This window comes from Castanea sativa, chromosome 12 (assembly GCF_040712315.1).
Source record: "Castanea sativa cultivar Marrone di Chiusa Pesio chromosome 12, ASM4071231v1".
Classification (NCBI taxonomy): domain Eukaryota; kingdom Viridiplantae; phylum Streptophyta; class Magnoliopsida; order Fagales; family Fagaceae; genus Castanea; species Castanea sativa.
In genome coordinates, this window is record NC_134024.1 from 34,440,873 (window position 1) to 34,456,356 (window position 15,484).

The following is a 15,484-nucleotide window of genomic DNA, read 5'->3' on the forward strand; positions in this document are numbered from 1 at the left end:
AAGATGAAAAGGTATGGAAGGGAGAAATGTTGGAGAAGTATAAATATGAAATAAAAAAATAAATGGAAAAAAAAAATAACGACGTGGACGCTGACGTGGCTCAACGTAAGCGCAACAGTATTAAACGCTACGCTTCAGCTTTTAGTAATATATATAGATATAGATATAGATATAGATATAGATGTGAAAGAGTATCTATCCTCAATTAATATATATAAATTTATTTTTTTATTTTTTTTTCTTATGATTAGCCTAGGTGCGATTTTATCCAAAAAGGAAGTATCCTATTATATAGAAATATGTGTTTTTTTCTTTATAAAATACATAAATATATGTGAAAGAGTATCTATCCTCAATCAATATATATGTTTGTAATTAGGAATATTATATCATTGAATACTCATAAAAACCAAAAAAATATAGTATAGGTGTGGGGTCTATATTAAAGGCAAGTTAATCTAGCATACTGCAATAGTACAATGTACCCAAGAAGGAAAAAGTTTCTCAGCATACTCAGTTGGAGGAAGTCTCTCCAAACTACAATGTGTCACTCTCAGATCTTGACACCTGTCCAACCCAACTTAAGTTCAAATTTAAGAGTTAACTCCCGTTAACTCAAACGTTAGCCACTTTTCCGTATTTTTTTTTATTTAAAAAAAAATTTAATTGTTTCTCACCACCATCACTCAGTCCTTTCTCTCTCTCTCTCTCTCTCTCTCTTTCAACGCATGAGAAAAGATGATTGAGAAGCAGACCAAATCCAGTTCTTCATGGACTCAATAACAAGGGAATGGCATCCTTCAACGCAAATAATGTATTGAGGAGAAACCAAGCAAAGGTAAACTATAGTGTGATATTTTATTTAATAAAGTAGAAGCATGAAGTGCTTAGAGAGCTGAAGAATTCAACAAGTCCAATTTAATTAGTTACAAAAGAAAAGATGGCGCTGTCAGCAATCAGTCTTCAAGGTCTAAAAATTCCTGAATGTGCCATCTGTCTGATGGGTTAACCTATGTTTTGAATTACTACTACTGAATCTTGTAAGATTGCCACTTTGAACTGCCTAAAATTTTAATAAATGGCATTTAATTAATTTGATTGGTTTGATCTTCTCAGAAATATAATCTAATGGTGGAGATCAATTAACCTCTCCATCAAAGGTTAGTAAGTACTATGAACTGAAGTGCCTGCAGGGGCCTGTTGGGGCTCTAAAATTGTTGCCAACACCAAGGAGGACATGGTGTATGATTCATTTATTAGGGGAAAGCACTACTATAATGAAAATGCACAATATGCTTGCTAGAATATTGTGGCCCAATATTGCAATGATGTATACATTTTTCCATACTGGTTTATTTGGGTACATATGCATGAACTTTTAGATTTGATAGAGAATTGAACTATTCCCATTTGCAGTCAAAACATATTTATTTAGGCTTTTCTGAAATGCTGAAGAGAAGATCACCTGTAAATCTTGAAGAAAGAATGCCTTACGTTTTTTTTTTTTTTAAAGTGAGTGTTTTTTTTTATAAAAAGTGAGTCTTTTTTTTTTTTTTGGGGGTGCATGAAAGAAGTGGTCCTTACTGTATTGCTTCTCAAAAAGTTTCATCATATAAGTTTTTATCCAGACAGTTACTAGGATCATTTCCGATTCTTTTGTTTTATTTGTTTTCTAAGTTACTTTTCCTTTTTTTTAGTACAAATTTCTTATGTTACTTATCAAAAAAAAAAAATTACTTTTCCATTTTTCCCATTCGGTGGTTACATGAGTTTATTTTTTAAAGCCAGGTAGCTAAGGCTCCAGATGGGAATGGAGGAGTATATTCAGGTATAGTTCTCTAAAAAATTCCAGTTAACATGTTGAGTACAACTGCTAAACTTTATTTTCTTTTTACTCACATTATTGCTTGGACAGTACTCATTGGTTTAACTGGACCACCATTTGTTGATCAGCTCTAAAGTATTCAAGGTTATTAGAAGATATGGCCACGAGAGGGATTAAATATGTGGATTGCTATGGTGTTGACAATGCACTGGTCAGTTTTATGTTCTTTTACTTCTCTTCTTCATGTTTGAAGCTCTGTAGACCTTTTTTTCTTATGTGAGAATATAGTAATTAGGGTCTTGAAAGCAGGTCCGCGTAGCTGATCCAACTTTCTTGGGATATTTCATTGATAAAGGTGTAGCTTCTGCTGCAAAAGTTGTCCGTAAGGTAACTACTTAAAAATAAGTGGACATGCGCTTCAATTGTTTAATTTATCTTTATTTTTATTTGAAAGATAGATTTGGGGAGGCTTCTGAATTGCTTGTGATGCTTTTGTTATGCTACTTGAAGACATCATTTCCCAAATTTGAACTCTCCCTTTTCTCTGATTATGTACTGGATTTTGTATTTGAGTATTACAAATTTACTACAGAAAAATGAGAATTCATGATTAATTTGATTTGGGAATATAATTTTCATCACAGTAAAAAAAAAAATGTGTCAGGACAAATTGGAACATTTGACTACGTGTGCTTGTGGTTGGTTCAGGTATAGAAGGATTCGTGGATCTAGGATTAGAGTTGAAAACTGTGTTCACCATTGGCCTTATTATATTTATTCTTTTTTATCATATATGTCATATCATGTAATTTTTGCATCTATGAGATGTTTAATTTTTTTTTTTTTTTTTTATCATGATTTTTTCAACATATAGGGAATGGGAGGACGGATGTAAGCAAGGGTAAGCAGGAAAATGAAAAGAAAACCAAGAATTAACCTCCCTTCAGCAGTTGATGACGTTGAGGCCATCGCCTGCAGAAAAGCAATTTCCTTTGCTCTGGAGCTCGGTGTAGAGAAAGTGGTTTCTGAAGGTGATTCCGAAACAATCATACAGGCCCTCAACTCAGACTCAAGCTGTTTAAGCACTTTCAGCCACATTGTAGAAGACGTTAGAGCCTTAGCTTTGAATTTTGCCTCATTTTGTTTCTCACATGTAAAAAGACGGGAATGTAGTTGTTGATAAATTGGCAAAATTAGCCAAATATTCCCTTTGTCCAAGCTATTGGTCTGATTGCATCCTATGTGATGTCCAAAATCTTGTAGCTACTGACAGAAGCTTTTGTTGATTAATAAAAATCATGGTCTTGTTACTCAAAAAACAAAAAAAAATTGAAGGAGAAGACAAAAGTTATTTCCATTGGACTTTGTTAATGGAATGTGCGTTAGCTGTATTCTTAAAGATGAGCACAATTTAAGCCATAATGCAAATATCATTGCTGAAAAGTGGGAGATATTTGCCTCAATTTTTCACCTCTACCAATAGTGAATTAGCTGATAAACGTTGTTCTAGTTTATAGATTCTGCAGCATGAATTAAAGCCAGCTTGAAACATAAAATCCAAAAATGAACACCACCTAGCAATGAAACAAAAAAGGCATATACAAAACTCCTTCATCACATAATATGCAATTATGCACATATGGATCTTAACATATAAAAATGTACATTTCCATTGCATTTAAAAATATTTGTCGTTTTACATATATCATTAGTGCCTAACTAGAAGCTACTCAAACATGCAAATATAGTAACTAACATGTTTGAGTAGCTTCATTAGTTACAAAAATTGTTAGATATTATTTCTAACAAATTGTCCAATATGTTGTTGTCCACTCGCTGTCATTTGTATGTGCAATATATTGTCCATTAGCTATGCAAAAAATTGTCCAAAAATATTGACTAGCTTGCCAAGTAAGACATGCTCTGCAAAAATATAGTTCAAAAAGTCTCCAATATGGTGCTCTTCAAGAATTATAAATTATCATCAGAAGCTACTGAAACCTGCAAATATGCCACCAAATATAAATATATGTATGAAAAAAAAAAAAAAAAAAAAAAAAACTTAGGAAAAATATAGTTTTAAGTTGTAGCAAAAATCACAAGGAATATGCATACCTGATTTGTCTCAACAATTTGTCCAACAACGTAGTCTTGTCCAACCAAATGACTATAACAGACGGATTCCTACATTTTACATTTTAACAAATTTACATCAATGACATGTTCATCTTATTATTTCAAGTAGTGAGGTGTTCATTCAATATATATATATATAAACTAATTCTTGGTACCTCTTGCTGACACAAGAGGTACCAAGAAGCTTTTTCTTTGGATCCACATTAGAACAATTTCAAACACCAACAAGTGCAAAACTTCACAAATCAAAGCTGGCAGATCATCCTAAAAGTGGCAGCCTTCAAGAACAGCAGAACCAAGAGGAGTGGTTTTTCTTATCAGGCTAAGTTGCCTATCACATGGATGAGCTTTACCAAATCTCCTAAGAAAATATCATTGATTTTGTGGAGTTCTTAGTATTATAAATGACCTACCTATCACATAAATCTGAGTCATGCTAGCATGAAATTTTGTTTCAAATTTTTACAGGGAGATGCAATAAATTGTAATAAAATTCTCCACCAGCTGTGAAACTTGTTCAACATTACTATGTTCTTCAAGAGAATTAATGTCAACTGTGGAATTGGCCTATAACATGTGCAAAGAATAATTGTCACATAAACTTAAGCCATAAATTTATAGACATATAGATTCATACATTATAGTGCAATGTAGCATATCTTACTTCATTTAGGCATCCAAATGATTGAACTTGTCTTGACTCACATGTCTTTTTTTTTTTTTTTTTTTTTGAGATTTAGGATTTCTTGGCCGTTCTAACACACCTTTCAACCTTGATTTTGGACGTCCAACAGTAGGTTTTGTTTTAATCCCACGTATATCTTGAAAAGTTATGTCCTCGTGGGATTCGCATCCATTATTACCTTGTAAAACATCCCCAAGAACAACTTCATCATGGACCTCTATCTGATCCTCCATGCTAAGGGAATAGCATTTTTTTCTCATTTCTTGCAAATCCTTCAATAATGTGTCAGAACTTCTTTTGGCATAATCATACATTATCTCAGACTCTGCTGCAAGTATGGAAACTTCACAAAAATTGTGACATAAATGAGAGTAACGCTTTCCCAATGAATCTTGAGCATTACCTTTAATATCAACACCATGATAGTTCTTGATAGAACCAACATTTGCATCTTGTGTCCATCTTTTCAATATATAATGAGTTGGAAGTATCTTAATGTTTTTTTTGTCAAGAACCTTCAAAGCATGGACACAAAGAATTTCTACAAAGCTGAACTTCATGCAACTGCACTGAACATTAGTTGTTGAGACTTCATATTTAACCAAGTGCTCTTGAGTTTTTTGCCTATATTTAACTTTGTATTCAATGATAGTATCAGATTTACTAACCTTGAAAATTTTACAATCCCCCATCTTCATATATTCATCTTGAAACATTTTGAACATTTTTGGGGTATACAACTTTACAGCATGTCTCAACATCTCTACATCAAGTTGTAAAACTGGTGTTGTCTGGCTCATTTTGAACTCAGCTTGTAGTTCTTGACATCTCCTATTAGCCAAGACTCTAGAGTAATGTCCCAAAAAAGACAAAATTATATTTTGATTTCAAGTATTTCTTCAGCACATTGTTCATTGACTCACTACGTTGGGTGGTTTGCATATCAGCAGTAAACATATGCCGACCATATACCATGGCCCATTTTTCTTTTAGATCAAATATCCCACACAACCATTTATTATTAGTAAGATCATATTTCTCAAGCATATTATTCCATGCAACTAGCCATTCATCTTCATCTTCATAATCATACATACAATTGCTCAAATCAGTTACAAATTGCTTTGATGAATGAAATACATGACTTAGTTTCTTAGCAGCATTTTGATAAATATGTCATACACATAAACGATGATTCGATTCAACAAATACCTCTGCTATTGCCTTAGCCATTGCAGCAGACTGATCTATAAGTATAGTTTTTGGCTGCTTCCCTGACATTGCACTCAAAAAAGTTTTAAACAACCACTTAAATGACTCTATGGTTTCATCATAAAGTAAAGCTGCACCAAAGATAATTGTTTGTTTGTGGTGATTAACCCCAATGAATGGAGCAAAGGGTCGATCATATTGATTTTTCCTATAAGTTGTATCAAAACACAAAACATCTCCAAAGTGGCCATAATCAACTATTGATCTAGCATCAGCCCAAAATATGTTCAATATTAGACCATCATCATCAACTTGTACTGAATAAAAGTAAGATGGATCTTCTAATTGCATATCATGAAAATATTCCATCATAGCACGAGCATCACCTTTCTTCAAAGCCTTTCTCCTCTCACGATGTACATGATTTTTATAGTCATAATCCAAAAAACCAAGATTTTCATGACCACCAACTTGCATGCTCAATAAATCTATAGTTTGTTTAATTGATATTCCAAACTTCTCTGCATCAGTTGCAATAGCTTTTTGAGCAGGTGCAATTTTTCTTTTTGATCTTAACATATGTTTCATTGGTGAAGGAGCAAACTCATGATTATGTTGTTCATGAAAAGAAACAACTTCTAACATACCATCTTTTTGAAGTTGACATGTCATTTGTGCTAAACAACCTACTCGTGAGATTGGGCGATGAAAATGTACTTGTTCTTGGCATTTGTCAACACCTCGTTCACCCTCTTTTAAGCAACAAAATGTTCTCCTTATGACTTGTCCCATATTTCCTCTCTTTATAAATTGTTTCCGTACACTGAAGCCAATTTGGTGGGCATAATCTTTGTAAAATTCATATGCACTATCATCACAATCAAATTTCATGCCAATTTTTGGAGCGTCTATTGCAGTGCTTGATTTTTTTGGGCTTCCATGAGTAGGTACTACTTGAGCCTCCTTTTGAATAAAAAAAAAAAAGAAGTAAGCAGATTAGGAAAATAAATTTGCATATGAAAAAAAAAAAAATTGCCCATTACAATATTATCCCAAAACCACTTACTTTGCATTCTCATTCTAGCTATTATATAAATATTCCCTCTTAAAAAGCAACACTTTCAAAGAGTTAAATCAAAAGTACAATGCAAAAACAAATTCAAAAAAAAAAATTCGTACCACCTAACCCACCCACTGGGCAATTCATAATCTTTTGTTTGAAAAGCAATAAAGGACTTATTACAATTCAACATTGTTTCAAACTTTGACATACTGACCATAGAAAAAGCTTTCAAATTCAATTTTTTTTTCAACTACCCATTACAGTATAATCACAAAAACGCTTACTCAAGCTCTTAAAAAGCACTGACAAAAACAATTCATACCAATTCATAGGTCTTGATGTCTTTAGGGAGTTAGATATATTTTGCTGTGTATATAAAACAGAACACCTTATGTAAAACTGTAGCTAAGTTTTTAAAACAGAGCACCTTATCCTCTCAATTCTATTTAAATTTCTCAGTTTTTACATGAACCTAAGTAAAGCTGTAGCTAAGTTTTTTCAACCCCAAAAAAAAAACCTCAATTTTCCTTCCACTGTTACAAAGATTTCCAATCCAAACAAACAAAACCTCAAAAAATTTCCCATTTAAACTTTCTGGGTTGTATTTTCAGTTACAATTTCCTTAAAAGAGTTTTCACCATGATCAAATTTTAACTACAACAACCCAAATACCACCAGTAATCACTAACAACTAAAACTAATAGGAAAATTAAATAGAGATAGTACTACATATAAGTTTTACACATAATTCCACCAGAATTCGAAGCTACAAAACTCAGCTACGATCAGGCAAGCTCCAATATTCAAACTTTGAAAATCAATCACAAACAATGAAGAACAATAGAAATAACAAACCAATGCATAAAAATCTCAAATCTGCTAATGGAAAACAAACCTTGAAAAAGGTTGAGCAGTCGTCTCTGTTTTCGACATAGAGATTATTGCGAAAGGAATCGTCTTTGAGTTTGTCACAGAGATTACCACCAAAAGAATCATCTTTGTCTTCATCACAGCGATAATCGCAAAAATCATCATCTTCATCACTAAGATTGTCACAAAAAGAAGGGTATGGAGAGGTGGTTCTCGGCGGTGACAAGTTGGGTGGGGGATGGGGAAGGCAGAGAGAGAGAAGGGGGAAGGGAGTGGGAACGGCAGAATGAGAGAGGTTTGGAGGGAGTGGCGCCAACTGGGAGGGAAGGGATTGGATGGGTGGAATGGAGAAGAGTGGTGGATCGGTGGGACTATTAGAATCGGAAACAATGGAAAGATCGGGGGGGACAGGCGGAGGGAGCATTGGTTGAGTGTGGCTGAGATCAATTGAAGAGAGAGAGGGAAAAGAACGAAAGAGAGAGATGGAGAATGGATTTGAGCTGTATAGGGGCTGAAGGAAGGAGACAGAGAGTGTGAGTGACTGGGGTGGTTTAGGGACTGAGCACCTCAGTTTGGTTATGGTGGGAAATAATTACTTTTTTGATAAAAAAAAAAAAAAAAAGAGAGGGAAATATAGCTTTAGCTGGGTTAACGGTGGCTAACGTTGAGTTAACTCTTAAACTTGAGGTTTAGTTGGGTTGGACAGGTGTCAATATCTGAGAGTGACACATTGCAGTTTGGAGAGACTTTCTCCAACTGAGTATGTAGAGAAACTTTTTCCACACAAGAAAGAGTTTATGTCTCATATTCTAAATTTATAATAGCCCCCTCAGAGACACAGAAAAATTTAGAGAGATCAACTCGAGTTGGAGTACAAGATGTCAAGATCTTGAAAATACCTTCGGGAATGTGACTTTAAGAAAATGTTTACGAGCTGATCATGACATTGTTGATACTGTATTTTCTTTACCCTTGTTTTACATGCAAAAATTCTAGTTTAATTTCAAAAATTCCATAAATCACATTTTCAACAGTGGAATCATGGAAATGCCACAAATAATTTAATTTGTCTCACTCGAATGTTAAAACAAAATTTTTGTGAACCAAAAGTTGAAATGACCAAAATGCCCTTTATTACTTAACTTTAACTGAGTTGACCAATGTTCAAATGAATTCAAGATTTCACTTGACCGCCAAATTCTATTATGTTACACCAAAGTCCATTTTTATAAACATTTTTTCCAAGTTTGACCACGGTCAAGTCAACCTATATTTGACCATTTTGACCAAAACTCTAACTGTTTGATTGTGATGAATTCATACTAATATTTAAAGAAATTAAATTTATATTAAAATAGCTTCTCACAGTTCAGATCATATTTAAAACGAGTAAGATACCAAAAAGTATCAAAAAGTTACCAAACACTTAGAAATTTTTATTGAGTATTGATCATTGATCTTGTCATGATCAAATCCGATCAAATGAGGTACGGTTGGAACAAATAATATGTCATCAAAAAGTATAGTAGAAACCTACATTTTTGTAGTTTCAATCACAAATATTGCAAGTCAAGAGAATTCCTCAAAATATGAAGAATGAGATTTTTAGAAAAAATGCGATCAAGTGGCTATCTTCTCATGCCTGTGGTTTTTTCAAAATAGAATCTTTGAGCTTCAAAGCGAATACCTTTTACAAGTAGGTCAACCACATCTTATGTGGGCCAATCCGAGGTTGGGAGGCCGAGAACTAAGTACGGGAAAGCTGATGGAAAGCTTGGGAAAATCCCACTCTATGCACAAAAGTAGCTTGAGGTGCTTACTTTGAGCGCAAATTTGACACAAGCCATAAAAATTAGACCATGACATCTTGTACTTTGGGGAAGAATTTTCTCTAAATCCTAGTTCGAATGACATCACCAAAGCATCTCCAAATTGTTAGGAATCAATCCAAAAAAAGAAAAAGAAAAAAAAGAAAAAGTCACTTCTACAAGCAGAAAGCTTTGAGCAATCAAATTCCAATGCGAACAACTTTTTGATTCTTACACCGAGCTTTTGAAAGTAGGATGTGAAATCTTTCCAACGACACCAAAAATTGTCAATTTGGAGGTCCAGACTAGAAGTCCTCCAAGCAAGTGTTCAAAGATGACACCTTGAAAATGGCAAACAGTGAATTAAAATGGGTATGGGAACTAGGCACAGCCCTGGTATGCGGTGCAGCCATAGTATTTGTCTAGTCCACATTCAAGTTTTTTTTTTTTTTTTTTTTTTTTTTTTTCATCTATAAATTGCAATCCCCTCCATTCAGTGCAAGGATCCCGATTTTTGGCTCCCAAAGACCTAAAAGAAAAAGAAGAAGAAAAAGAAATTTTTTTCAAGAAACAACAATCAAATCCCATATCCATTCAAGCCTCTCTTGCATGTTGGTATGCTCCTTTATATTCAAGTGAAATTGGCTTCTTTCTTGTGCTAAATTCTTTTTTAATTCTTGTGTTTAATTGCTTGTTTCTTGTTTTCATATGTTATATCTTGCTTGTTTGGCTATGTTGCTTATTTATCATACTTGGCTGTGGGTAGGTTCTTCATGTTGATTTCATAAAAATCTCCTTGGTTTTCTTTGTCTTGTACACAAGCATTTTTCTTTTTCTCGCTTCATAACATTAATTCAAGTACCACAAACCAAGGAAGTTAATACCGTACCGGAGGCTGTACCGGTTTGGCCACCGGTATGATATATTTTGGATACCGGTCAATACCGGTGTACCGTTTCAGGTTTACCGCTATTTTATATATATATATATATATATATATACACACACACACACACACACCAAAATCTCTAGAACCATGTTTATAAACATATAATATTTCACTTATATTATAGTAAATATAAAAGTTTATCATAAAACATTACCTCAATTCAGAACAAATTATTCATAGTTTTAGACTTTAGTATCAATTAAAAGAAAAAAAAAACACAATATAAAAAATAGAAAGCTTAATTGTTCAAAAATTACTAATAATGTTATGAAAAAAAAAAAGTTACCATTATGCCCTTACAAAAATTCAAAAATTACAAAACTAAAAAAAAAATTTATGTACCGGCCGGTATTGCCCGAAATTGGCCGGCATGGCCGGTACGCGACCAGTACGGCCGGTATTTTTTTCAGTACAATATAGAAGTGTACCGGTACCGGTGCACTAGTCGGTACGGTATGTACCGGTATGGTATCGACCACCCTGCCACAAACTCTTCTTGATTTAGGCGCTCTACAAAAACCTTTGTAGAGAAAATCCAAATCTTTTTGTCTCTCTCCTTAAGCTTCTTTCTGAGCAAAAATTCCTCTTCTTTCTCTTTTGGTTTCATGCTGAATTTATGAATCTTTCCTTCTACCCATAAGTATGGCCCTTGGGCCAAAGCTTTCAAATTCTTTGTAACACTATCTATTTATAAGACTTCAATTCTTATTTTTTGTTGGATAAAAAATACATTACTTCTTTGGTAATGAATAAACTTTCCTTTCACTCCAAAGAATAACATTTTTTTTCCACACCAAGAAAACCCAAAATATAACCAAATTAATTTTTTAGTCTTCAACAAGAAAATCCAATTAGATTTTCAAGTCACAAAGCATCCTGGAGGTATATGAAAAAGCATCAGGTCAACAAATTAAGAGTGACAATACTATATTTTCTTTGGTAAATCTATCAACAAGACGAAAAAATGTTCCATAAAAGACCTTCTTGGTGTTCCAAAGATAAAACAATATGAGAAATACTTGGGGCTTCCAGCAGTGGTGGGGAAAAATAGGAGAGCAAGTTTGAATTATATAAAAGATAGAGTGTGGAGCAAACTAGAAGGGTGGAAGGAAAAACTATTATCCTAAGCAAGAAAAGAGGTATTGTTAAAGGCGGTGGTTCAAGCCATTTTTACTTTTGCAATGGGATGTTTCAAACTCTTATTGGGTTTTTGCAGGGATATCAAGATGCTAATCCGGAAATTTTGGTGGGGACAACATGGTGAGCGAAGGAAGATCCACCAAAAAAAGTGGGAAATATTATGCAAACCTAAGAAAGAAGAGGGATTGGGTTTTAAGGAGCTTGCAAAGTTCAAAGGTGCTATGTTGGCAAAGCAGGTATGGAGACTTAGTCATGATAAAACTTCTTTATTCTATTGTGTTTTTAAGTCAAAATACTTTCCAAACAGGTGAATTTTCTATGCAAAATCTTCTTCGGGTCTTTTGCTTTGAAAAGTATTTTAAAAGCGAGAAAGGTAATCTTAATGGGAGCAAAGTGGAGAGTGAGTGATGGTTTATCCATTCGGATATCCAAAGACAATTGGCTACCAGGTGTTGCAGGTGGGAGAGTCATATCTGTTCCCACAGATTTGAACAATTCTATGCGAGTGGCTGAGTTGATAGATAGAAATTTGGGATGGTGGAATACTTGGGTAATAGATGAGACCTTTGTCCCGTTTGAAGCTCAAAGGATAAAGGTAATTCCTCTATGTGAAACTCCCCAATCAGACCTACTCTACTGGGCACTAGAAAAGGATGGAGTGTATTCCGTAAAATCGGGCTACAAAGGTTTATGTGAAGAGGCAAGGAGAGAGGAAGCATCGGGCTCCAACTCTGCAAAAGGTTTCTGGTCGAGCATATGGAAGCTACAAGTGCTTGGAAAGGTGAAGCATTTTCTCTGGAAAGCATGCTCTAATAATCTGCCAACAAAACAAAACCTGGTGAAGAGGAAGATGCTAGCAGAACGGTGTGCCACCTCTGTGGTATCTGCCCTGAAGACACAATGCATGCATTGCGGGGCTGCTTAGCTGTGAAAAAAGTTTGGTGTAACGATTTCAATTGGGTTAATCAGTTTGAAGCTTCCGAGGGATCATTCCTTGATCTGATGGCTCGGAATCCTCGGATCATGTCAAAACCAAGGGTGCGTGAGATGTTCGCGATGACGGCTTGGTACATCTGGTCACACTGAAACAAAACCAGATCATAGGAAATAACATTACCTCTTTGCAGCATCGGAGAAGAAGCTTATAAGTATCTTTTGTTTATGCTGATTTTCCAGCTTCTTAATAGAATTCAATCCATAGTCTTTTTCCTAAAAAAAAAAAAAAAGAAAAGGATTTTCAAGTCACAAAAGGAATATGTGGCAATTTTCCAACAAAGGTAACAAGCTCCTTTCCCTAAGATATTTGTGGTCTTCTCGTTACTTTTCTAAACTAGAGAAGCTCCCTTCATTAGTTGACTCCACAGCTAGTTACTTCTAACTTTAGATGAATGTAGATGCTAGATTGCCATAATACAGTCAACCAGCCCATTTAGGCTGTCAAGTTCTATCCTCATCTTTCCATACTAAGAGCACTCACAACAGTAAAGCTCAATAGCTATATAGCTATTTTAGCTTTACCAAAACATAAATAATGCTCTAACAATAATGTAGGTAAAGTTAAAAATTTTTAGTTTCAGGCTTCTATACGAAACTACTTTTGGGTGGTTGTGGGTGGTTGTTCCTAGTTGGCAGTGGTTGTGAATTGTGCCATTGATTGGTTTGTGGTGTTTTTTTAGTGGTGAGATGTATTATTTGATTGTAGTAGATATATTATTTGATTGTAATGTTTATATTATTTTATTGTGTTGAGAGCTAAAATAGATTTACTGCTGCTGGATGTTTTGTAAAATGAGTAGATAAAGTAGTTTTTTATGGTGCCAAATAGCTAAAAAAATAGCTCCATTGCTATAGATGCTCTAACACACATTATTGCATTCCATGCCCTTCCACCAAAATTTGCACGTACAACATTAAACTTGACATAGTTGTTTTAGTAATATAAAAACTATGAGCCAAATTTGGTAAGTATGAGGTGAAAAACCCACATTTTATATCACTTAATAAACTATTGTCATATCAGGTTTTTATTTAAAATTCAATGTATTCTGCTACACGTAATAATATTTCAATAAACTCTTAGTTGGGTTGAATTTTTAGATGGATATTAGAATTGATTGAGTATGATTGTGTCTATTTTTTATGTGATATGATGATGTGACATGTTAGAATTGGAGAGTGTAAAACTTGAGTTTTAAAGCACATCCTTATAAAATTTAATCTCAAAATTAATTAGCATAATATAGGTGGGAATGTCTTGTATAACAAATCAGTGTACTCTTACTTGCCCTATAGGGATATTTATTCCCCAAGCTACAAAGTTTTAACTCCACCTTCTTATTAATGAATTTGAATTCAGAATTCATGCCTTCTGTTTTTTCAAAGAAACATTGTGAACTTGGTTTTGTCAAATATCCACTACCAATTCTATGGTGTGACAACATTGACGCCAGTTATTTCATTGCAAATCCTTTCTTTCATGCTTATACCAAACATGTTGAAATTGATTTTCATTTTGTACGGGACCTTGTTTCTTTCAAATCCCTCTAAGTCCTTTCTTTCATAAATAATCTCAATGTTCGAGACCTCCCCTTGCAATTGTAGGGCATATTGAGAAAAAATTATCTACGGCTTAAATCAAGGCATTGGATGATCATCAATCATGGCCATTGAAACCTTCAAAGCAATATGATAATATTTAAGAGTTCTCATATAATTCAAATACCTTCATACCAATCTGATAGTTTTTAGGAGTTTTTCTCATATGATTCAAGTACTATAGCATAGTTATTGTTTATTTTGTGAACAAACCTTTATTTGTATATTTAATATAAATATACTAGTAGCTCTTGAAATTTAAGGAAGCAAAAACTAAACACAATCTCTTATTAGTTTCTTTATGCGCTAACATACTGTTTCTGGTTAACCAAGATAGATAGTAAAATTAATATGTATAAAAAAATATGTTCGGTGCATTCCTAATGTCAAATAATGAACTCACGACTAGTGGTTAAGATACACCTATCAGGCTATCACCTTGCTGTTTAAAAATAGTGCAAAATTCTCTATATTAATGACTAAAGATTAGTTTATTATTAATTCCTCTAAAAAGAAGAAGAAGATTAGTTTATTTACCTCATTATTTGTTGGTTTTTTCTTTAATTAGAGAGGAGTGCTCATTACCTTGCTAACTTTATCTTCTTTGTTTCTCATATAAACTGCCACAAATGGACCTTAAATTACTAATCCTCAATAATCAAAATTCAAAAGAGAGTAGTCTTTTTCAATGCTAAGTGAGAAGACAGCATCAAGAACTTTTTTAGTTGCAATTAAACTTCAAGCAACAGGCTACCTTGAAAGTTGAAATGTTGTAGGATAGTTCAAATTTTAATCCTTGCTAAAATTATATGCACCCAAATTTGAAATTATGGCTCCATCTATTGCTAAAATTAGCATACAATTATACATCAAAACATAAATGCAATATTAGGATAGGTTCAATGTTCTATGCATTGGAGTGATTCCTCAAAAGTTTTATTCAACTAATTTTAAATTTTACTAGTTGTATTAATTATAACACTTGGACCAGGTTCAGTGTTGTAATTTGCTCCAAGTTTTTTGTTTATCGTTTTTTTAAAGTTAGCCTAATTAAGATCCCAAAACAATTTCTGAACTTCCCTTCATACCCCTCACCCACTCCTGAAACAGAAGCGCCTCTCCTGTAAATTACAGAAAAAACAAGGGCATTTCCGAACACGAAATTAAAAAAAACTTTTGGTCCCCTACCTTCCCTCTTTCA

General features: G+C 33.8%; 1 protein-coding gene and 1 pseudogene across 1 annotated transcript; one reads left to right on the top strand and one right to left on the bottom strand.

The window, feature by feature from the left end:
• The first annotated feature begins 714 nt into the window (after positions 1-714).
• Positions 715-3,040, top strand: LOC142621259 (UDP-N-acetylglucosamine diphosphorylase 1-like). Its single transcript, XM_075794575.1, has 5 exons — positions 715-838; positions 1,789-1,828; positions 1,954-2,036; positions 2,135-2,212; positions 2,700-3,040. The coding sequence occupies exons 1-5, from the start codon at positions 791-793 to the stop codon at positions 2,718-2,720; spliced, it is 270 nt and encodes an 89-aa protein (XP_075650690.1). The 5' UTR covers positions 715-790; the 3' UTR covers positions 2,721-3,040.
• A 1,840-nt stretch (positions 3,041-4,880) lies between these two features.
• Positions 4,881-8,215, bottom strand: LOC142620571 (protein FAR1-RELATED SEQUENCE 5-like; annotated as a pseudogene).
• Positions 8,216-15,484: the final 7,269 nt, after the last annotated feature.

Excerpts from the sequence above, each read along its gene's own strand:
- LOC142621259 (XM_075794575.1), top strand. The coding sequence starts at position 791 with ATGGCATCCTTCAACGCAAATAATGTATTGAGGAGAAACCAAGCAAAG. Across the intron at positions 1,829-1,953 it reads GAATGGAGGAGTATATTCAG|CTCTAAAGTATTCAAGGTTA; the intron begins GTATAGTTCTCT and ends TTTGTTGATCAG. Across the intron at positions 2,037-2,134 it reads ATGGTGTTGACAATGCACTG|GTCCGCGTAGCTGATCCAAC; the intron begins GTCAGTTTTATG and ends TCTTGAAAGCAG.